The 24898-nt window shown below is 41.8% G+C and overlaps 1 protein-coding gene across 4 annotated transcripts in view; it reads left to right on the top strand.

Annotated features, from left to right (window-relative positions):
* The window catches only part of CLMN (calmin), a 112651-nt gene that overhangs the window by 19109 nt on the left and 68644 nt on the right, over positions 1–24898 (top strand). Inside the window, exon 1 of one of the 4 annotated variants that reach the window (XM_042445861.1) lies at positions 8877–8898. The exons of the other annotated variants lie outside the window; for them this stretch is intronic. Coding sequence (XP_042301795.1) covers positions 8892–8898 — 7 coding nt within the window. The 5' untranslated portion in view covers positions 8877–8891. Of the gene's footprint in view, positions 1–8876; positions 8899–24898 lie in introns of those variants that run through there. 4 annotated transcript variants of the gene reach the window in all.

Below are 24898 nucleotides of genomic sequence, written 5' to 3'. Positions count from 1 at the left end.
GTTTTTGTTTGTTGGATTGTTTCTTTTCAAGTAAAGACCTTTTCATTTGCCCAGGCTTTTAACATCTTTTAGACTATGAGTAGTTTAGCATCTAATTTGTAAGATGTTCTTGCAGCTGGTTTTCTTCTCTTACGTGAATTTTCATGATGTTTCATTGTTTTAATTTGTTTTTCAAACTGCTTCGGAAGCCAGCATTCTTTAAAAGGAGTTCAGAAATCATTAAAATATAAATGCATTTGTCTGATCCCCCTGTATTTTTATTTATTTGTTTAGAGTATTTATATCCCACACTTCTGTTACAAAGGCTCTCAGAGTGATTTACAGACTGTTAATTAGACAGTTCCCTTCCCTCAGGTTTACAGTCTAAAAAGACATGACACAAAAGGATGTGTCCTGTCTGCACTGGCCAGGTTATTCTAGGAGAAGCCTTTAAGCGAAGTGATGTAAGCTCCTGGCTAATATTACATCTTGTGGTAAGAAAGGTATTTTGGCACAGGAGGCAGAAAATCCCATAAGAAACGTATCCTACCCCTGACAGTAAAGATATAACAACAACAAAATAACTAATTAAATAATACAGTCAGCCTTCTGCATCCATGGATTCTACATCCATTTGTTCAATCATCCACAGGCTGTAAATATATATATATTAAAAATTCCAGTTTTAAAATTTAAAAATAGTCTTGATTTTGCCATTTTATATAAGGGTTACAATTATACTACTTGAACATCCATGGATTTTGGTATCCATGGAGGAGCCTGGAACCAAACCCCAGTGGATACCAAGGCCCCACTGTAATGTGCTGCCATTTATGACATCAGAATTTCAGAGTTTGGGGAAGTTACTAACTACCACCTATTATGGGATTTTTTTGTGAGTGTAGTCCAGAAAGCACCTACTACTGAGGCAACCACTTCATTTTGCTTAATTCAGGGATGGGAAACTTGTGGTCTTTCAGAAGTTGTCAGATTCCCACATTTTTCACTGTGGATATAGTCTGGGTCACTATATCCTCTAAATGTTCCTATTTGGCAGGGACAATCTCAATTATCTGCTATCCCACCTTTTTGGCTGTGTTTAAAATGTTCTCATTTTCCTTTCCTCCTCTTATTTCCCCACTTGGACCTCAGTTTACTTTATTTGCTGCAAAATGGATTCAGACTGCAAAAGTAGTTTGTGCTCAACTTGTTGTGGGGGAGAAGAGAGGAGGGTGGAATGTTGCTCTTCATTGTAAACTCATGCAAAAGCAAACTGCTGCAGTTTCAATTAGCTTGTGTATCCTTCCCTTTTTTTATCTTGATCACACTCCGATGCGGCTTGACCACATGTATCCTGGTCTTCATCTGTGAAATTTTGGAAGACATGTGCCACTGGGAGTTGTAGTGTAACAACAGCCCTTTCTGCGAGAGCCAAATAATATGGCTTCTCCCCATTCTTTCAGTGGAGAGACTCAGGACCCAGTTGATGTCTGGTCCATTCAATAATAAACCTGGGGTATAACATTGTTAACACAAGATTTTAAAAATTCACTAGTTGTCTTGGATCTTCCTGGAAGATCTGGAGCCCTCTGTTGTGATGCTGGATGGCTGTTTGCACAGCTCTCCTGCTGGGCTACCCAGCATGGATGCTCCACCACAAGTCACTTCACTCTGAGGTCAGAATGAGGTGTCCAGGCATGTGATTGAGGCTGGGCACCTTGTTCTGATCTCAGGAATGAGTGATTTGCTGCCATCATGGCTGTACCAGGCAGACAACTGCCCCACATCAGACTGGAGGGCTAAAGTAATGGGGAAAGCAGGGCAGCTCCAAGGCCAGGATACTCTGGACTTCTCCTTTAGTAATCTGACCAATGCAGACAGGACCATCATATGTAAGGCCTCACTTTGTTCACTGCTGGTGACAAACTGGTCTCGGACTTGGTGATACCCAATTATCTGTGCTCTGTGTGATGATTTATTTTCTGTAGGCAATTTTAGGATCAAGCAAACTCCCCCTGCCTCCTCTAGTTTATGAAGGCAATATTGCTACTGGGCCCGTTCTGTAACAGCTAAACTAGAAGACTGGGGGGAAAAACCCTACTTTAATATATCTTCTTCTCAATTACTCTATTTTAATCCCTCTCTTGAGCTAAATCCAGTAGAGGTGGTGTAGTCCAATGATCAATTTCAAGGTGTACTTGATAATTGTTGGTGTGTTTCTTAGCAAACAGCTGAAATGCATGTCATAGCTACAGTCTCCACTTTTAATTAAGCATCTCCTCTCAAAGCAGCAACTACAGTGTCTGCTGAATGTAGGTGGAAGATGTAATTCTGATAGCAGCTCTGAGTGGCTGCTTTGCAATCAGAGGCTGCTGCTGCAGAAACAGTAATCAGTAAGACTTAAAAGGCAAGCAAAAGATAAGGAGAGGATGGTGTGTGCATGTTTTCCTCTCTTAAATTGATGTGCTCATTCAAAAACCTACTGCTTGAAGGGATGTAGTTAACTAGGCTGGACTTTGTGAATTTCATATAGGAGAAAAGATGGACTTTATGTAAGATTTATTTTTTTAACTCTGGAGCTTCACTGATTAAATTCAAAATACATTCTGTAAACTTCAAGGAAATCTGTGCATACTGTACCACTCTTATAAATCCACCACAGTGCAGATTTCCCTACAGAGATTTCTCCTAGGACCCAAGTTAGAGATTCATGACTGAGGGAAAATACTAATACCTGTTCTTTAAATGCCAGTTTCTTTCATGAATCTTCCTGACTTGTAATTTCCTTCTGACTGAAACCAGCTCTAATTATATTTAATGACATATGGGCATCTATGTAGCTCTTGCCTCTGTTGTGTTTCTATCATCTGTCAAAATGTAGTTTGTAAGTTCCTTGTAGCACAGACTTGTCATCTTACTTACTTGGTATGTTATCTGAAAGGCACTGTAAAAAAAAATCAACACAATCTACATTTGTCATTTTGGTTTACTGTTTCTCCTTGATGATGCATTTCATGCTGTAAAATTTAAGATACTTCAAGCAGAAAAACTCTGTCATAGCAGCACTCATACATTTGAATAACTATGCAAAGTCATTTTCATTATATTTTATTTCATTTTGAAATAGCTTAAATTCTTTCAGATACACAAAAGTGAAGTCAGGAAGTATTTTTGTTCCTTTCTCCTCTGACAAATTTGTTACATCTGTAAAAAGTTTCTATCCTCCTGTGTCTCCACCAAGGTCAGGGGAGATTTTGGTTGTTTTTGCTTAGAAGGCTTAATTTTCTTCCATGGCAACCTTTGTTTTGAAGTACTGCATTCTGGACTTTCTAACTTGAAACATTATGCTTTTGTTAAAAGGATCAAAAACAGCAGAAAATCTAATTGAACTTGAAAAGGAACTCCTGCAGTCTGGATTACTAATATGATGAGGCGTGATATGACTAGGCTATTTGGTATGGCCAATGATGGAGGCTTAAGCAAGCCGAAATCCAATAATATCTGGAGGGCTGCAGTTATCCACCTCAGGCATAAAGGTTTGGAAACTTCTCTTCCCATGTAAGATCAAACAACCACGAATACAGGTATAGCAAAGTGCTGGGAAGGAGGAAGGGAGCATAAAAACATATACCTAGGATGTGCAGAGTTGTTTTGTTTTTTCTCAACTTGAGGTGTAGGGTGGAAAAATTTCTACAATTTTTCAAAAAAGAAAACTTATATGATATTCACTTTAAATATTTTCAAATATTCCATTAAGAAATTTTCCATAGATAAGTTTATTCCACTGAATCAGAAAGGTTTATTGAGAGCACTGTAAAAATAATTGGGGAAGTCTACATTGCTGGTTTCTTCTGCCCGACGGGTACATCAGTGTAGGAATACATGTTTAATGCAAGAACCAAATGAAGAAGGTATATGTGCACCATCCCCTTCCAACTGTGAGTGGAGAGGGAGACATGGTCATGTCTGCTTTCTTCCATACCTGAGCAGTGCTCAGAGCACCCATTAGATGTAGACAAAGCCAAAATGCTCCCCTTCCCACAAACCCTCGAGTTGTGTTGGCTTTGCCACTGTGTGTGTGTATGTGGGGGGGGGGTTTCCATACTCTGTTGAACACAGAAGCAAAAGAAGATGTGTCTCTTGAGCTGGACACAGGAGATTGTCAGGATGAGGCTTTGAATGGTTGACTGTTGAGTCTTTATCTTGTTATCAACAAATGCAAATGAGAAATCTCCCAGCAGACAATGAGCACTATCAAGCATACATTAATCCTCTTTTGCAGAGCCTCCCACCCTGAGGCCTGCCATTAGCAACAAAACAATATACATGCAAATCATTCCTGCCTTTCCAGGTCACACAATATATATATATCCAAGTCCTTTCCAGGCAAACATTCTCTGAAGATGCCAGCCACAGATGCTTGCGAAATGTCAGGAAGAAACTCTTCTAGAACATGGCCACATAGCCTGAAAAAGCCACAAAAAACTATGGATGCTGGCCATGAAAGCCTTCGACTTCACAGTATGTAGCTTCTTTGAATACTTTAGAGTCAGGAAGGAGTTTTACAGTTTTCTTGTACCATTCAAGTACAGTATAGAGCCTTGGGGTTTTGAAACATTTTTTGTTTTGTAAGATCAATTTTTATAAGCTACTTGATTTCCCCCCTACTAGTATGAATCCAGTTCTTTAGTTACATGTTTAGCACATTGGTTTGAAAGAACATGGTGTGAAAAAAGGAGCTAAAATATGTTGCAAGCATTGCAGAGCAGATGCCCTTGATTTCTTGTCTAGTCTGTTAAATGTTGACCAGAAAAACAGTACTCTTTCCAATTTTCCCCCCAATAAATTAATCTAAATGATTGGAATTGAGTATCCTTAGAAGCAAAGGGCTGTCATCCTTGTGTCATGTTTTCCCTCAAGAGCATATAATAAATGGTCACTATGCCCTGATATCATTACAGTATGCTCTTATTTGCCCTGATCCATTTCCTTGTCTGTTAGTGATGTGAGGTGGATGAATATCAATTTTCATTTCTCATTTTCTCTGTTTTCTAGTATTAAATTCGTTGTCTTCCATTTCCACATCTCTGTGAAAAAGAATGACACAAAAAATTGTTTATGTTTTTGTATGGAATTCTCATACATATATATATACACACACACACACACACACACACACACACACATATATATATATATATATGCGTATCTGATATAGCATTTTTGCAAACAATATATCCTAATGTAATGCATCCTCTTTTGCCATCTAGCTATCTATGCATTTTGAATGCATTTCCCCCAGTGTATGCATTTTTAAAATGGGATAATTGCATTGCAAAAATCAGTAAATACTGAAATTTTTAATAACAGGGATATTTGGTAGATAGCATTTCTTTCACTTAATTGGGTTGGAAGTAACACTTAGGTCTTGATTAAAATATGAACCAACTGAATTTCTACCCAATTTCTTCCAGAGGCACAGGAGAATAAACACTTATATAACAATATGAACTGTAGGTTATGGTGGAATTCAAAGATATAGCATTATTAGTCTGTAGGATCAGTATGTAGTGAGGTCTTGTAGCACCTTTAAAACTCACTGAAAGAAAGAAGTTGGCAGCATGAGGTTTCGAAGACAAATCTACTTCCTCAGATGCATTTGGCCCAAATGAATCTGAGGAAGCAGGCTTTAGTCTACGAAAGCTCATACTGCCAACTTCTTTCTTTCAGTTAGTTTTAAAGGTGCTACAAGAGCTTTCTACATGGAGGTCATGGTGTCTTTCTTGTAGCATATAGTTCTCCTCTTGGCCCCCAATACATCGTGTTTTAGAAGATTGTAAAGATAATATGCAGGGTCCCACTGAGGCGAAGAACAAAATTATTTCTTCTCCTATTCCATGTATAAAAGCCAACTAGAGTTGATAGTTTAATTGTTTTTTAATACTGTTGATGGTGCTGCATCCTTCATTACACCTAATGGCAGTAGATTAGCTTAGCCTAGAGCATTGGTTCCCAACCTTTATTATGTCCCACACTCCTAGGAAATGTTTGATTAATGATTGCACCCCCTACAAATGTAATATCACATTTGAAGATGAAGGAGACTCTCTAATTTTTCAACTCCAAATTGAACCACATACAATACTGCATGTGAACAAACTGAACTTTAAAAAAATAAGCTTTTAACTCAATATATGAAGCACAAGTCTAAATTGAGCAATTAGGTCTCAATTTATTAAGGAAAGAATTATTCTAATATGCAAGCCGCTCTTTGTTGCATTCCCTGAAATTTCATCTTGCACTCCCTGTGAGTGCAGGCATCCCAGGTTGGGGACCACTGGCCAAGAGGTCACAAGGCAAGGCCATATGGCACACAGCCCTCCTTCAGCTTCCTGCTGCCATCTCCCAGCATCTGCCACCTGAGATGACTGTCTCACTTTGCCTAATGAATAGCTGAAGACAGGGAGATCAGAAGATGACAATTAAAAAAACAAAACCCAGTAGCCTCTCAAATTTACATTCTGATCATTACAACTGTCTATTATCGTCTTGTGGAACTCAAACACTCTTTTCAGCAGCTCCTGTGAAAAAATATCCTAACACTTCTAAATGAACTTTTTCCAAGGTTGAAGATTTAGGTTTAGAACAAGAAGTAAGGAGTAAATGTCTCTGGAGTGTACTGTAACAGAAGGGCATTTATAACCATGTCTTGTAATCAATGAAAGAATGATAAAGCACTTTCTCTTTTATGATATTTTAATTAAGTCAGCTAACTAGGGTCACTAGCAGTGAACTGAGAGCTATTGTGAGGCCAATTAATGTTGCTGGCAAGCTAATATGTACTTATTTTTAGACCTTGGTGGATAAAACAGCTGGGAGTTTAAGAATTTAGGGCAAGTTGAAATATATCCCTATGTAGATTTTGATTGAGAAGCAGCGGGCGGTTAATTTTATCCTAGAAAAGCCAGCCTGGTGTAGTGGACTGACTCTGAAGACCAGGGCTTGATTCCTAAGTTGGCCATATAAACCCACTGGGTAACCTAGAGCAAGTCACATTCTCTCAACCTCAGAGGATGGCAATGGTAAGCCCAGGGTGACCAGATGCCCTCCTTTTCCAGGACATGTTCTGTCCAGGAAGAATTCAAAAATGTTCTGCATTTTGAGCATGACTAAGAATCCTATTGAGTAACACCATGTTTGTTGTTCCCCTTCAAGAAACTTGGCAGCTTACCTTTGCTGTTAATAGGGGGAAGAGGATGGATTGTTCTAAAGTTCCTTTTTACTAGGAGCAGCAAGAGATGAGACTTGCCCCCAGAGTTTCTGGGGGGGGGGGGGAGGACAATCAAATGTGTTAGGCAGTGGGCTGCTTGAGGACACAACGCAAACACTGAAGAGGTTTTTCTCTGTATTTCAGCACAATGGATAAATGAAAGAAATAGTTGAAATGTAGACTGAGTCAAGGGTTTGTTGCTAGTAAAGTACAATTTTAAGATTTTTTGTTGCTCAGAGTTCAATATTAAGGAGGTTCCCTGGTGGGCCCCATTCTAAAAATCTTTACATTCAAAGTCCAGTCCCAGTTACTATATGGCGCAAAGGGCCAGGTCCATGTTGCAGCAACTAAAATTATTCAGATCAGATTCTTGAAAGAACTGCTAGCTCTTCCTCTGGGAGTACCCTCTTCATTGCTAAGGCTGGAAGAGGATCTCCCTTCTATTAAGGCTAGAATCCCCAAAGCAGTTGGACGATTGTAATTTAACAAAACAATGCTTTACTGAGCAAATTGCTAAGGGTGGATGGGCCCACTTATGGACATCATTGTTCCTTTCCTATTTTGAAAATGTCCAGACCTTGATTCATAATGATAAATACTCTGTCAGAGATAGGAGTTTTCATCGGATTCCTTTAAAAAATTGCTTGCCAGCCAACAGCAATAGTTCTCTCCATGACACAGCCTTATAAAGAGGGAATAATATATCCAACAGTATTTCCAAGACTTAACTTTCTTAGCCTTGAGAAAAGCCTTTACTGTCCTCTGTTTTCAGACAATGCCTTCAGCTCATTTAAGGAGAAGGTATAAAGCTTACACACAGCATTTATGCATTTGTGGTTCTGGGGAGGTGAAATACATAGTGCATTATCTTTTACACTTCCCACTGTATAGGGACCGCAGGAACCATTTCCTGGGAGACCTTTTGAAAGCAAGGGCGGGTTGGATACTACCTGATACTGCGATCTGTTGGCAGACCATTCCAAATCTATTACATTTTAGGTGGCCACCTTTGCAGTCACAGCCCAAAAGATCTGCTGCAAATGTCTAAAATCATCATCAGTGGACTGTAGAGAGGATCAGTTGTTGTAGACTTATTGTCGCCCTGGCATTTTTCCTGTAATTTTGATTGTTTAATTCTATTTTCCTAGTATTATGTCAGACACTTTTTCTTTAAGCATGTTGGTAACATGTTGTATTTTTACAATTTTCCTGCAGTGCTTTTGTAACATTTTGAAATGGACGTTGTACCACAGACAAATAAACTTGATATTGCAAGCCAACAAGGCATTTTAACAAAGAAAAATTAATCAGAAAAATACAGTTGCGTACATAATAAAATGCATTATACTGTATATAATTTAGCTGTAAATAAAGCTTATGAAATGAATTTATATTAGTGTTTTTAGCTTTTATTTTGTAATATCCTACATTTTCTCTGAATGTCCTAAATTTTACAGTGCCTTGTCCTCCTTTCTAGTTATGACATCTGGTCACTCTGGGCAAGCCCCTTGTCAAGAAACATTTTTGAAGGCACACAACAACAACAAAAGATGACTTGGTGTTCTGCTGAGGATTCTACTTCACATCTGTGGTGAAAATACTCCATTGCTCATGGAGCAAACTAATAACAGAATTCTAGCATATGTTAGGTTAGTCTTTCCCAATCTGATACCTTCTAGATGTTTTGGATTTCCATTTCCATCAGCCTTAGCCACAATGAATAATCGAATCAGAGATGTTTTAGAATCAAAGCAGGTATTGCTAGCAGCTACTACTTCTCTTTTCTCAGTAGAGTCAGCACTTGTTGCCTGATCTGTCCTGGGACCCTGACATGAGTGGTGGAGGGTTTTTACCCTTCCACCCCATCCCACACCAAAGTTTAGATAGAGCCTAACCACACATGCAATTTATATTGCAAAATCCATTGTTTTAATATCTGATATTAAGAATGTCCAAAAAGGATGTTGACATATTGGAGCATGTCCAGAGGAGGGTGACCAAAATGGTGAAGGGTCTGGAAACCATGCCTTATGAGGAAAGACTTAGGGAGCTGGGTATGCTTAACCTGGAGAAGAAATGGTTAAGGGGTGATATGATAGCCCTGTTTAACTATTTGAAGGGGTGTTATATTGAGAATGGAGCAAGCTTGTTTTCTGCTGCTCCAGAGACAAGAACAGGGAATAATGGATGCAAGCTACAGGAAAAGAGATTCCACCTCAACATTAGGAGGAACCTCTTGACAGTAAGAGCTGTTCAACATTGGAACACACTCCCTCAGAGTGTAGTGAATTCCCCTTCCTTGGAGGTCTTTAAACAGAGGCTGGATGGCCATCTGCTGGGGGTGCTTTAATTGTGATTTCCTGCTTAGCAGTGGGTTGGACTGGATGGCACTTGTGGTCTCTTCCAGTTCTATGATTCTATGATTAGGAATAGCATGGCCCTCCTGTCGCGGCAAGGAAACGCAGAGACAGGAATGGGGGTGCACAAGCTTCCCCCAGCCAGGTTCTCGGCTGGGCTTTTTATTGTCATCTTGCTTCCGTCCATTGTTTTCCTTACAATCATTGATGATAGCCTTGCTCCTAGGTCATCTGACTGGCATGACAGGTGCGTGATCAGTGCATGCTTGGTGCGTGCTTTTGAGGCAAGGAAGCAGGATATGGAGACCAGCTAAGCCAGCCGAATCAACATGGGCTTATCTACCTAATTGTGGATAAAGCATTGTCACCTTGAGAGAGGGTCACAGTCCTGTGGTCTGCCAGCGGGACTGCCACATCTCAATCTTGATGAGCATTGCTATCCTGGGAGGGGGTCACAACCCCAGGGCTTGCCAGCGGGAATGCTACACCCTCCACATAGTGTTGAACTGCATTTTCAGCATTTCTTGGTAGTTAAGATAGCTGGGAGTTGCAGTCTGACAGCATATGGAAGACTTGTACTTTGCCTATCCCTGTTTTAATAGATCAGTCTTTTTCAATGTATATTTTAGACTTGAGAAGCTCAGTTCAGATAAGAACTACACAGGGGAACATCAAAGACCAAATGCAGACTGTTCTGTAATTCAGTCTGGATTGAGGTGCTTACTGTTATCTGAAATTATAAAGTAATACTGTATGTGTAAATAAATCTGAAACATCTAGAGTATGCTAAAGAAGGCTGAGTTAAACTGTTGTGATCAGAGATTGAAAAAGCTACTTTTGGACTACAGCTCCCAGAATCCCCGTTCTCTAGCATTGCTGGCTAAGGGATTCTGGGAACTGTAGTCCAAAAGGTAACTCTACAGAGTTCCAAACTAATATTTGTCCTTTTTCCACTATTGTATTTCCACAGAGAAGGCATACTGTTGTCAGTTTACCTACTGTTTATTTGCTGGGAGCAAAGGACATAAATATCATAATAGAGGGGAGGAGACATTACATCAGGCTACGTGACATGTTTGTATCCATCCTCATCCTGCTTTACCCCCAAAATTAGGAATCAAAGCAGAAAATTCTTAGAACCTCTGCATCATTGCTCCCTCATTCTCTGCCTTTTCTGTGGAAGTATAGCAATGGGAGAAGCATAAGCATTTCCCAAAGATCCTGGTTTAGTACACTTTAACCATTCAGTTAGGCATTTTGCTTTCCAGTCTGTATTTGCTTTGCAGTTAATACCTAGTATTTGTCAATATGTAAAATTAAATAAGTTAATTAATTAACCCTTTAAAGCATCTTTTAAAAATAGAAATCTTCTGCAAAGAAAACATTGTTTGGCAATGAATAATAACTTCAAGACTGTTCTGCATCCTCTTGAAAGAACATCTTGAAAGCTTAGAGCAGAATGCCAAACATACAGAATCATCAGCTGCCTCCTCCTTATATATTATTAAAGGATCCAAATTTTGTTGTTCATTTTTACAGTACTAGAGATGGCAAAGCCTGCTAAAAATATCTTCTTGTAGCTGCTATGGAAAGTGGTTGTCATGGATTAATGCATGAAACATGTGCAGTACGGTGGACTTCACCCTGCATTTTGATGTATAATTTAAAGATGTCTGTGTATATTACACTTTACTCCATGGTTGCACAACTGAGGAGCGACTGCTCTAGCAAAATGGCTGTGAGCATTTCCACAGAGCACATGTAAACCCCCCCCCCCCAAAATAAGACTACACTACATGTGACTCAGATGCCCCTAGTGTCAATTCAGGGAGGGACAGAAATTATCTTTTAGAGTAAAACCAGTTTAACTCCAGATAAATGTTGTTTGTTGATGCATGCCTTCAAATAATTTCTGATTTATGGTGACCCTAAAGCAATTTATCATGGCTGGGGAATAATTTGTTCAGAGGGAGTTTTACCTTTACTTTCCTCTGAGGCTGATAAAGTGTGACTTTCCAAGGTAGCTCAGTGGGTTCCCATGGTTGATTGGGTGTTCAAACCCTGGTCTTCCAGTATTGGAGTCCAACCACTGTACCACACTGTAATTCTCATGTACATGATTTTTTTAAAAATGAGAAATTTGTGCAATATTTTCTGACCATATAAGAATTCCAGTGTAGATGAATTGGTACTATAAGTGAAAGGAAATAGAAGAGTTAGCACTGCATTTAGGATTAGGCTAATGCACACTCTTTTTCTTGAATGTACTTTTTCCCCAGATGTGGGACTTGCCCCCATTTTCCCCCTGGAATGGAACACGAGCAAATTACAAATATCAAAACAAATTGGGGGGGGGGGAATGTAGATAAAAAGTACAGAAAGTTACTGTTAAAAAGCAATTAAACTATATATTTATAATTAAAACAGTTTAAAGCATATCCATTAAAAAGACAAGTAATAAAAACAGTATTGCACTCTATAAAAAGCCCCTTCTTTCTGCACATTTCCCAAAAGTCTGTTAGATATGTTTTAAAAAATAAAATTATTCCCCTGCCACCGAGAGGTTAAGGAGGAAACAGTCAGACCTCTCTAGGAAGGGAGTTTCAGGGTTTCAGAGCTGCTACTGAGAAGGCCTCTCCTATATTCCTACCAAACCTGTCTGTTAGGGTGGTAAAACTGAGAGAAAGGCTTCACCTAAAGATATCCAAACTCAGGCATCATCCTATCCAATCATGATCCAATCCAATCATCCTATCAAATAATACTGTTGTTCAGACAGCCAGGTCCCAAGCAGTCATGGTTATCTGTGACTGCATCCTACATTAATTTAGTAACGTATAAAATAGGAAATCACATGGCATGATGAATTACACACTAAACTTCCTGTTGTCGTGGTTGACAGTGACACAAAGAGAACAGCATACTTGTTATGGCAAAAATCCTGTTTCCCATTATTGTATCCTGTACGGTCTCAAGACTATATGTACAGACTCAAGACTATATGTAGTGTGTGCCTGCATAAAAGACTGATGTTTTGATCAGTAGACCTAATGCAGGTGAAAATGAAACTTGGGTGCAGTTACTAGCTATACCTAGTACATAAGTGACCTGGAAGTTTTTGGTGAAAGATAATTTAGCCTGCCTGCAGGACCAGCTCACTAATCCTAGATCAAAGGTAGGCAAACTTCTGGTTTCTGAGGTCTGCTTTTTTGTTTTTGTTTTCTGTTTTTTTGACATTTTAAAACTGTAGTATCAAGATATACTGACTTTCATCCAACAGCCATACATTTAAAGAATTCTGAGGTTGGGAATTTATTTTGAATACAGTACCAGCATTGTGTAGTGGTTTGTGTACTGGACTAGGGTTCTTGGAGAATATGCTTTTAATCCCCAGTTTGTGCATTGTATTATGATTCTTCGAGACTATGGTTTGCATTCTTGGAGACTATGGTTTGACTCAATGGACATCCACTGGGTGGGTCCTGGGCAAGTCATACTCTCTCAGACTCAGAGAAAGACAAATGGCAAATCTCCTCTGAAGAAATCTTGCAAAGAAAGACAGTAATAGGCTCACCTTATACTGTAGTCATCATAAATCAGAGACAACTTGAAGGCACACAACAACATCAGCAACAACCAAAACTGAAGAGAACTGGCAGACCTTCTACACAAGTCTTCTATTAACTTCATTCTTCCTTTGTTTCAACAATCTAATTTGGATCAGAGGAAATAATGATTTAACTGCTTTTGTTAAACAGTAGTGATTGATGCAGCTGTTGTTCTGCACTGGAAGTCTCTTCAGTGTGCTATTGCAATTCACCCAGAGATCTACCTAGAGATCCAAATTTAATTTCTGTCTGTCTACATCGCACCTCATGTAGTTTCCAGTAGTTTCTCAGTTAAGAGCTCAGACATAGCATGGGGCATGTTGTAGTTTGGTGGTTGTATTTTGCATGCAGAGAGGATTCAGAATCCATTTCCTGGGCACCCACACCTCAGGCCTCCTAGTTTACTGTCTGAGATCTATGCACCTTGGGGCCAGGCCATTTGAAGGACTGTTTCTCCCTTTATTGGTCCCATTACAGCTATATGAGCTTCTGGAGATACAGTGGTACCCCGGGATACGAATTGATCGCGTTACGAAATTTCCGGGATACGAAAAAGTTAGATTGGAAAAAACTGTTCCGGGATATGAAGGTTTTTTTGGGTTACGAAATTTTTTTCAGCGCGAAATTCAAACGCGCGGCTTTCCAGCGCTAACGGAAAGCCTTTTCGGGTTGCGAAATGCATCGGGTTACGAACGGGGCGGCGGAACGAATTAATTTCGTAACCCGAGGTAGCACTGTACCATTCTTTTTGTCTGACCACCCTGGTGGGGATAAGGGAGAGAGCCTTCTTGGTGGCTGCTCCCAGACTTTAGAAGTCATTCCTTAGAGAGGCCAAGATGGCTTTGCCTTTGCTTTCTTCTGCCAGCAAGTTAAAACATTTTAATAGCATCAGACTTTTCGAAACTGATTGGAATGGGGTTTTAACGCTGTGTGGTACCGCTTGTATAGCATGTATATAGTTTTTAAAATGAATTGTAATGTTTTTAACTTTAGAAATGGTTTAATTGATTTTAAATAACTTCTATATATATATTTCTATTGATGTTTTTGTATCATTTTTAATCAGTACTGTTATTAGCTGCCATGAGCCTCATTATTGGAAGAAAGGTGGGATATGAATGAAAGGTGATGATCAAACCTTGGAGAGCTGTAGCAAAAGTTAATGCCCACGTTTTGGTTATCTGTCAGTGTGCATTTGCACAGCTAAAACTAGTGTGCCAGCTGCATCCATTCCTTGAGAAGGGATATCAGGGTTTTTAGTTTTTAATTGTTGTTTTTATGCATTGACATTGTGTTTTTAATATGTTATACTGTTTAATATTGTCTTAAGGGAGGGAGGGATAAAGTGTTTTTAATTGTCATATTTTATATTTTACTGTTGTTAACCGCCCGGATTGGTCTGCCAGAGGGCGGTATACAAATAAATATTATTATTATTATTATTATTATTATTATTATTATTATTATTATTATTATTATTATTATCTGGCTATGGTGATACAGTGCACCCTCCCCTTACGTGGGGATCCATTCCGGATCCCTCCGCGTAAGGGGAAATCAGCGTATGCTGAAGCTCCATAGGAAGTAATGGGGTTTGCTGCAGTGCTGCACAGCAGCGCAGTGGCACACACCCCATTGGTTCTTCTGGGGTGCGTGATGGGCTCTTCCGGCGCAGCTTTCAGCATATGCTGATAGCCACATATTGCGCGCTCGCGTAAACAGCAAGCATGCTGTACATGCTTTGATTACATCCCTTTTTGGACTCTGTGGGGCTACCTTTGGAAACTGTTCAGAAACTTCAGTGGGTGCAAAATGCTGCAGCCAGGCTGTTGATTGGGGCCAATTATAGGGAGCGTGTGAGCCCTATATTAAAATAGCTTCATTCCAGCTTCATTTTCAGGCACATTTCAAAGTGCTGGTCATGACAAATAAAGCTTAGGTCCAGACTATTTGAAATACCATGGTGCTATACAGACCGGCCTATAGTGCGCCCTCGTCACATGCTAGGGGTTGGTCGAGGGTGCACCGCCTATACGTGCCTCACCGCTAGCACATAACAAGGGCGTCAAAATGGCGGCGCCCTATACACACTGGCGCCGCCATTTTGACGCAATGGACACTTAGCGTCCGAATATCCTGGCATCATTGTGACGCGAGTGTGCCATTGGTGCACTGTGGCATCACAATCACGCTGCAAGAAGAATCCGCTTTTTGCAGGTTCTTTTTGCTGAGCAAGGGAGCCGTGCGTTTTGTCCGCTGTGGCTCCCTTGCACAGCAAAACAAGGTGCCGGCAGACTGCCCTTTTTGGGCAGTCTATATGCCGCCCACATCTCTTTATATAAACCAGTGCGAACCTTAAGATCTGCAAGGGACGGCTTTCTCTCAGTCCAACCACTTTCACAGGCGTAGTTAATGAAGACATGAGAGACAACCTTCTCTGTGGCTGTTCCCAGATGGAGGAATTCCCTTTCATGGGAAGTTTAGTTTGCCCTCTCCCTGCTCTTGTTCTGCTAGCAGATGAAGACGTTTTTATTTAGGAAGGCTTTTAAATTGTGAATTTGATGGAATTGTAGTATGTGTGTAAATGATGTGCTTTTTTCTAATTCTTCTATTTTATTTCAGTTGAAATTGAAAGCATGTTTTAAATGTGTAAGCGTTTTAACTATTTTCATGCATGTTTTTGATATTTAATTCTTTTTTTAAAGTTTCCTGCATAGTGTTTTAGCTGTACCTTTCAAATTGTTGGATGCTGCCTTGAATCCCATTTAGGGAAAAGGTGAGACATAAAATAAATAAATAAATAAAGGCCTTGTGGTATGTGGGCAAGAAATCAGACTTCAGGGCAGCTCTGTGCATCGATGCTTGCTAGCCTCTGTATTTCTTTAAGAGCCAACTTCTGCTATGAAGCAGCATCTGCTCTTTGGCTCAGGTTTAGACTTGAATCAGAGGTAGAGAGACTGCTTTGTCCCAGATGCGCATTGGGAGCCATATCTCAAAGTGTATGGACACACTGCTAAGAATATACAAAGAGCTCTGCTGGAGTGAATCAAAATCCTATCTAGTCCAGCCTTGTGTTCACAGAGTAGCTAGTCAGTTGCCAGTGGAAGCCCATAAGCAGGACATGGATGCAGCTGCAGTTGCCTCACTTTTATGTTGTTCAGCAACTGATATAAAGAGGCACTCTACTTCTGATATAGGCGGTGACATGTAGCCACCTTGACTAGTAGCCATTGATGGTGCCAGCATCCAGGAGTCTAGCTAATCCTCTTTCAAAGCCATCCACTTTGCAGACGTCACTACATCCGTGTCATCACGTATCAGTTTAACTAGGCACTGAGTGAAGAAGTATCTGGTTTCATATGAATTCCCCTCCACTCCACTCAGTTTCACAGTGAGTGAACCTGTTTTCCCCCCTAATCATGCATTATTTTATACTATTTATATAGTCTCCTTATACTTTCCTTTTCTCTAAGCTACATAGTCCCAAAAGTTTTGGCTTATTCTTATAGGGGAATTTCTCCAGTCTCTTGATAAATTTGGTTGCCCTTTTTTTGCCCCATGGACACGCATCCTACTAATGTGTGCATTCTCCCATGCACACAATCTTTACCTGTATTTCTTGCATACACACAACATGCATACCCAGGAAGGCTGCTCCTTTCTCAGTTAGGGAAAGTGAATGGTGGTTGAAGACCTCTCAGCTGAAGCTTCAAAGAATCCCAAAGGAAATTAGGATAGATGTGCAGGTTTATTGGTTTACGTTCAATGGAATGTTGTACACATATTCTTGCAACAGGGTTTCTTATTTAGAAGTAGAATAAAGCAGAGGAGTCTGCTGGAAACTCGGCCAGGGGAAAATAGCCCATAAACAAATAGGAGCACTGATCTGCCTCCGGTTACAGCTATGAGCAAGTGGGCTCTGTGTTTGTGTGTGAGTGTGTGTGTGTTGCTTTTATCACAAATTGAGACAATAACCTGGAAATTATATTTAAGCTGTAAATCAAATTGTGGCTGAGAGATGTGTGGATGAGAAAACTCCTTAAACTTGCATGTTTAGTCTTTTTTGTTTTAACAGGGTATAGACTTCCTCTGACAGCATAATCCCTTCTTAACCACTTGAAGTGCTGGGAATTGCTGACATCTGGATACATCTGGAATTTATTGGTTTGGAAGGGGATTCACAATGTTATCTAATCCTTCTTCCCATGCACAAAGGAAGGATCTGGCACATGAAATCACCCCTGTGACATTCACCCATTTAATAGAAAATGTAGTACATTAAAAGTAAAAAATAGGTGCCAAGGGACCATGAGTGGAAGTCTGGGAGACTCCAAGGTGAACCAGTGGCAAATTTTCTTGTAGGACAAACTGCAGTTACTGACATGGGTTGGATTCAGACACAGGGGCTTTCTGCACCGCCATTTGGGACGTCCGGAGGACATCCCATTTTAAAAAAGGGGCGTCTCTTATAGACGCCCCTGGGCCTAGTACGGACTCCGTCCGTACAAGATGGCGCCAGACCTTCTACATGGCAGGCGCCATCTTTGCGTATCGGACGCTGAGCGTCCGTACGCGTCGCGTCCTTTGTGACGTAGCGAGTGCGCCCCTGGCGCCTCGCTACGTCACAAACGCGACGGAAAAAGAAGCTCCATTTTGGAGCTTCTTTTTCAGTCCGCGCGGGAGTCACGCCGTCTGAAGGCTCCGGCTCCCCTGCGGACCTACCGGCGGCGGCGGCAGAGCACCGCAAAGTGGCGGTATGTACCCCGCCACAGTTATTTCCACTTACTGACACTTACATCCCGGTGATATCAATTGAAACTAACTCATTCTGGATCACACCCTATATTTGGTTATACTTGTAGAAAAAATATTGCAAATTGATTGTGTGTTTTGGTTCCTTGTGCTTTACTCTTATGTGTGATGATCTGTCTTTCTCACTGTTGAAATTTCAGCTTGTCTCAGCAAGCACTAATTGGGTTTTTGGGTGTGTGCGCGCTTGCTCTGTCAAGTGAAGTATTGTACAAATAAATATTTATAAATAAATTTGTTGTTGTTAATTGCTGTAAAGTCAACTTTGGCTCATAGTGAGCCAAAGGTTTACTCACTGAAACTGAGTGGAATGGAGATAGATTCATATAAAAGCAGGTACATCTTCACACAGTGCTTAGTTAAACTGGAATACAATGACACAGAAGTAGTGACAGCTGCAAACTGGATGGCTATGACCCTATATAAAAACTATTTCTTTTACCCATTTCAAGGGTGACTCAGAGCTGCTTCGCTTTTGAATTTCTGGGCTTGGAGAATTCCCAAGACTTGTGAACACCATAGTGGTAGTGCATCATTAGGTGTTTTTCTTTCCTTCTTTTTGAAACATTAAACCATGGCAGCCTTCCATTTTAAGCAGCTACTCTCCCAATCTTACACAGATGTGCACCTTCTACAATGGGTACTTGCATAAAGACATGCCAATGATGTAGACAAAAACAGTTTATTTAGTGGAAAACTTGAGGCTGGAAATTTGGGAAAATCTACACATCCATAGAGGAAAGGGCCTGCTTTGGAGCAGTTTGCAGAGCAGTGAGTGGCTGGTAGATTCTGGGAACTGTAGTCCAAAAAAGTTAATTTTGTGCTCTTAGAAGACCAGTGGTGTGTTTTGCATTGATGCATTCTTCTGTCCACAAGCATACACTTCTTGTCTTCCGTACTTCTCTGGGATTTTCAAGAAAAACACTTAAGGCAGCGGTTCTGAATTTTTGATCCTCCAAATAGTTTGGACTTAGCTTCTAGAATCATTAGCCAGCCTGTTTAATAATAATAATAATAATAATAATAATAATAATAATAATAATAATAATAATACTTTATTTTTATATACCGCTATTCCTTTTTCAAGATCATAGCGGTGTACAGGTAAAAGACAATATAAAAACAGGATAAAAAACATCGTTAAAACAGCACATATCAATCTAAAAACACATAATAACCTCAGTTCCCCCAATAATCCAAATCTAAAATCCAATAATACAACAACAAACTCATAGGGGGAAAGCTTGGCAGAAAAGGAAAGTTTTTAGCATCCTCTTAAATCCATCAAGGGACGTGGCCATAGTCTAGGGGCTGAGATTGAGAAAGCCCTCTGTGTTGCACTATAGTGTGTACCCGGAATAGACAAAATATGTTTCCCGTCCGACCTGAGAGTGTGGGGCGGATTGTACGGGGAGAGGCGGTCCTCCAAGTACCCTGGGCCCAAGCCATTTAGGGCTTTATAGGTAATAACCAACACCTTGTATTGCGCTCGGAAGCGAATGGGCAGCCAATGGAGATCTTTCAATACAGGTGTTATATGACTGGCCCTGGAGCATCCAGTGACCAGCCTAGCAGCCATATTTTGCACCAATTGTAGCTTCCGAGATTGGTACAAGGGTTGCCCCATGCAGAGCGCATTACAGAAATCCAAACGAGAGGTTACCAGAGCATGTACCATGGTTTCAAGGTCAGCCCGGCCCAGGTAGGGATGCAGCTGGCGTATCAGCCGAAGCTGATAACAGGTGCTCCTGACTGTCGCATCCACCTGAGATGTAAGGTGGAGCGACGAGTCAAGGAGCACCCCCAGACTGCGGACAGAGTCCTTCACAGGGAGCGTGACCCCGTTCAGGACAGGTGGAACAATTTCCTTCCCCGGACCAGGAGAACCTATCACCAGTACTTCCGTTTTCTCTGGATTCAAACTTAGTCTGTTTTCCCTCATCCAGCCCATTACTGACTCCAAGCAGGCATTTAGAGGAGAGATGCTGTCCCTAGTCACTGCATCAGTCGGAGACACAGAGAAGACTATTTGGGTGTCATCAGCGTACTGATAACACCGCACCCCGTGTCTCCGAATGATCTCTCCCAGCGGCTTCATGTAAATGTTGAATAGCATGGGGGACAAAATCGCTCCTTGAGGGACCCCAGATGTAAGGGCCCTCTTATCGGAGCAACAGTCCCCCAGCTCCACCATCTGGAATCTGCCCGAGAGGTAGGAACGGAACCCCCGATTCCCAACTCCCTCAGGCACTCCAGAAGGATACCATGGTTGATGGTATCGAAGGCCGCTGAGATGTCCAAGAGCACTAACAGGGACACGCTACCCCTGTCCATGCCCAGACGAAGATCATCGACCATGGCAGTCTCAACTCCATAGCCCGCCCAGAAGCCAGTTTAAAATGGGTCCAGAAAATCAGTCTCCTCCAAGATCCCCTGGAGCTGAAAGGCAACTGCCCTCTCGATCACCTTCCCTAAAAATGGTAGCAGCGAGACAGGCTGATAATTGTTCCGAATTAGGGGGTCAAGGGAGGGCTTTTTTAACAAAGGTTTTACTATGGCCGTCTTCAAAATAGATGGAAACTGCCCTTCCCTAAGAGATGAATTAATGATGCGGTGTAACATCTCTGTAACAACCGTTCCCCCCTTGAGCTGTCAACCATGAAGGGCAGGGATCAAGAGAACAAGTCGTCTTCCTAACGCTCCAAAGAATCTTGTCCACATCCTCGGTACTAACAGACTCAAATTGATCCAGTGTAACCAAGTCCACGGAAGCTCTGGACACCTCTACTCTAGGATCTGAACTAACACTGGCATCGAGATCAGCTCTTATCCGAGAGATTTTATCCGCGAAGAAGTTATTAAACTTGTCACAGCAGGCCTTGGATGGTTCCAAAATAGGGTTCAGGGCAGGAGGCAGTTGAGTAAGCTCCCTCACAACCCTGAACAGCTCTGCCGACGCGACTCCGCAGACGCAATACGTGCAGCAAAGAACGAGTTCTTCGCTGCATCTATTGCCACTCCGTAGGCCTTCAAATGAGACTTTAGGAGTGCCTTGTCGGCTAAGAGATGATATCTTCGCCAGTCGCGCTCTAGTCGTTGCGCAGCCTGCTTCCTTTCCCTGAGGTCTTCCGTATACCAGGGCTTTTTGTTGGAAGCAGGCCGGAAAGGACGCTTGGGAGCGATACTGCGTATAGCCCTGGAGGGATCTGTATCCCAGATGTTAGTCAGGGCATCAACAGAGTCGCCGTCAGTTCCAACCATATACCCCTCTAGGGCTTCTTGGAACCTTTTGGGTTCCATCAGCCTTCGAGGGTGGTCCATCCTAATAGGTCCGCTACCCCCCGGGAGGGATCTGGGTAGATGCCTTGATATTAGCCTCGACCAGGAAATGATCCGTCCATGACAAGGCAGAAATGTTAGTAACTTCCGCCCACGGAGAATCCATATCCGAACAGAAAAGGACATCGAGGGTATTACCAGCTGAATGCGTGGGCCCTGAGACCAGTTGGGACAGGCCCATGGCTGTCATTGTAGCCATGAACTCCCGAGCTGCACCAGTTGGATTATGACTAGCCTCAAGAGGGATGTTGAGGTCCCCGAGGACAAGAAGCCTGGGGGACTCCAACATCAACTCCGAGACCAGCTGTAACAGCTCGGCCAGGGAATCTGTTAGCGCACGGGGTGGCCTGTAGACCAACAGAATCCCTAAACTGTCCCTAGCCTTCAGGGTCAGGTAGATACACTCGATGTACACAGTCTGACAGAGATGGTTCCTGGTCAAGGAAAGGGTGTTCTTAAAGATCAAGGCAACACGCCCCCCCCCCCGCCCACTTAGCCTGCACTGGTCCTTAACTGAGTACCCAGCTGGGAGGGCCTGTGCCCACACCGCTTCGCTCTCAGGCCCAAGCCAGGTCTCAGTGATGCACGCCAGGTCACAACTCTTATCCTCTAATAGGTCGGAAATGATGTGGGTCTTACTTCTTACCGACCTGGCGTTGCACAGGAGCAGAGACAGGGTTTGTGGTACAGTTGGACTGACCCACAGGCCTCTTTGGCTAGGAGAGTGGATAGAAGGAGAGATAGATATTACACATCCATCTCGCCTTCCCTTCTGAAGATTTTCCACTCTCCTACCGCTATATCTCCCCCTGCCCCACACTACTTCTATAGGAGCTCCGCCTGAAACAGCACCATCGCCCATCCCCTCACCAAACTCACAATCCCCCTCAAAAAATAAAATAAAAAAATTCTGGGATCTGAAGTCAAAAACAACTGGAGGAACAAAGTTTGAGAACTACTTTTCTAAGATAAGGGTTTGCAGAAGCGCAGGAAAATTAGCTCAGTGTGGGAAATGCAGGAGAGAAATTCAGAGAACTTCTTTTGTTGTTGTTATGTGCCTTCAAGTCGTTTTTGACTTATGACAACCCTAAGGTGAAGAAAGCACAGGGTATTCTTGGCAAGATTTGTTGAGAGAGGGTTTGCCAGGCCTCTTGGTTCAACTTCCTTTTTTTTTTCAGGTTACTGTGAAATGAGGGGTTCAGGTGACCTTAATACCAGTAGTGTGAATCAAGTTTTAAAATATTTATTTCAAAATGTTGGTATGTCTTACACTTTTTTCCTCCCATTCTAAAATCAATTTTCCAAATGGGTGCTCCTGTCTTCTGTGTGATCCAATTGTACTTGCTGTCATGGTCATTCTCAAGTTCTAAATTCTAAATTGCTACCGCTTTAGAAAGCCATTTTACTGGGGGGGGGGGCATTGTTCACATCTGCAGGTCACACATGTTTGATCTCTGAATATACAAAATCTAGATCTAAATAAAACATGGTGGGAACTAATTTTAGTTTGAACAGCTGTCAGCTTCTCTCTCTGATTTGCTAAAGTGTTAGAGCCGATGAGTCATAATGATGGGGAAAAGACCGGGTTGGATCCAGATAGTCAGAGCAGGACCATGCTGTGGGACTTAATAATAATAATAATAATAATAATAATAATAATAATAATAATAATAGGATTTATTTATATGCCGCCCAGTCACTGGGAATCCAAGCGGCTTACAACAGAGAGGATAATAGACGGTTCTCGGCCCTCAGGCTTACAATCTAAAAAGACAGGACACAAAAGGAGAAGGGAACAGTGGGGGGGAGGGGGAGAATCAGGTCCAGCATTCTTCTCTCCCTCATAGTTATGACAAATTACTCATTACTAATTTGAGCCAGTATGTAGAAAGATCTTGTAGCACCTTTGAGATTAACTGAAAGAAAGGGTCTGGACAGAGAAGCCAAAATAAAGCTGCTTCGGGTCATTTTGGTGATATACTGTTTAAATGACACACACATCTTAAAAGGCCAGAAGCTGCACCAAAGCTGCACTCTAGTCCTTAGGACTGGAATGTGGCTTTGGTGTGGCTTCCAGCCTCTTGAGACACATGCAGCTTTTAAACAGCATACCTCCTCAGATGCATATTGGCGCAGTACAGACCGCCCTTTACGTGGAGGATTGGGGCCAGGGCAGCCTCACCAGCAGCCCTGCGGCCCCAATCCACCATTTTTCTAGGCCAAAGAGAAGCAGCAAAATGCCGCTTCACTTTGGCCTGGAAAAGGGGTGCTCTTGCACCTTAGAGGCCAACAGCACCCCAGCACTAAAGAGGAAAAGGTGGTGGCTGCCGTGGCCCCTTTCTCCTCTGCATCATTGGCACGGCCTTCATGCCAACAATGCGAGGGCCCAAAAGGAGCTCTGTTTCGGAGCTCCTTTCCACGCCTCTGCCAGGCCACCATAAACGGTCTGGGGAGGCCTGGACACGTCACACATGCGCCATGCTGTTTGGACGCAGCGCATGTGTGACGTCATTGTTACATGTGCTGTGTAGATGGCGTCACATAACAATGGCATCCCCCACACATACTAGGGTTAGGGAGCATGCATTTGGTGCACGCTTCCTAACCCTAGTATCGCCAGGAGCACGCCACTTTATGGCGGAGTGTACCGGCCCATAGTGAGTAATTTGAGCCAGTGGGTCTGATTCTCATTGGCTTTCCATTAAAATCTTTGGGACTTGACTTGTTTTATTCAAAATCTGCACATGTGGATGGTTTTAACATTATTTTAAACTGTTGCATCTGTGTTAAAACTGTCTTGTTTAACTTGATAAATGGTTTAATGTTTATAGTCTGTTAAACTGTGCATTAATTGCTTCAAATTGACTGTATCAATTTTATTCTCCTTTTTGTATCTGAGATCCCATAATACAGGGCAGGATAGTGATATTCTAATTAATAAATATATAACATAAATGGGATCCAAGCCCCCCCCCCCCTTTTTTTTTTTTTTTTTGGTCTTCTCTACGGGACAGACAACTGCCCAGTCACTGTTTCTGAAACAAGTGGCTAAAAGAGAAAAACTCAGTGGTGATTGGCAAAAGTTTTCTTCAAGAGAATGGTCAATAGAAGTGCATGATCCTAATGGTTTTCCCATCAGATGGATAGTACTGAAAGCCTCATCATCTCCAAACTAACTGCTCTTGGAGAACAGTGCTGTGTGTATCAGTCAGGCTGTCCTGTCCTCCCTGAACAACATCACTGCAACACCAGTGTTGAAGTGAAATTCAGCTACCCTTCTAATCTAACTCTTTACATATCACAGGAAGAGTACAACTTAGTCCTTTGCTTCAAGCAACAAAATGTCTCAGGCCACAGCTGTAGTTGCACAACTGTCATTTGCCCCATTCCCAAAGGTATCCTTAGCCCAAGGCCAAGAAATACCTTTTATATAAACTGGCAAATCTGTTTGGGTTCTGTATTAATAGTTCCTAGTATTTGTGCAAATTAAATTCATATAGATGCCATCACTTCTGTAGAAATCATGGCAATCACAT

The sequence above is a fragment of the Sceloporus undulatus genome, chromosome 1 (assembly GCF_019175285.1).
Source record: "Sceloporus undulatus isolate JIND9_A2432 ecotype Alabama chromosome 1, SceUnd_v1.1, whole genome shotgun sequence".
Taxonomy (NCBI): Eukaryota; Metazoa; Chordata; class Lepidosauria; order Squamata; family Phrynosomatidae; genus Sceloporus; species Sceloporus undulatus.
This window is presented reverse-complemented; position numbering and strand designations above follow the sequence as displayed.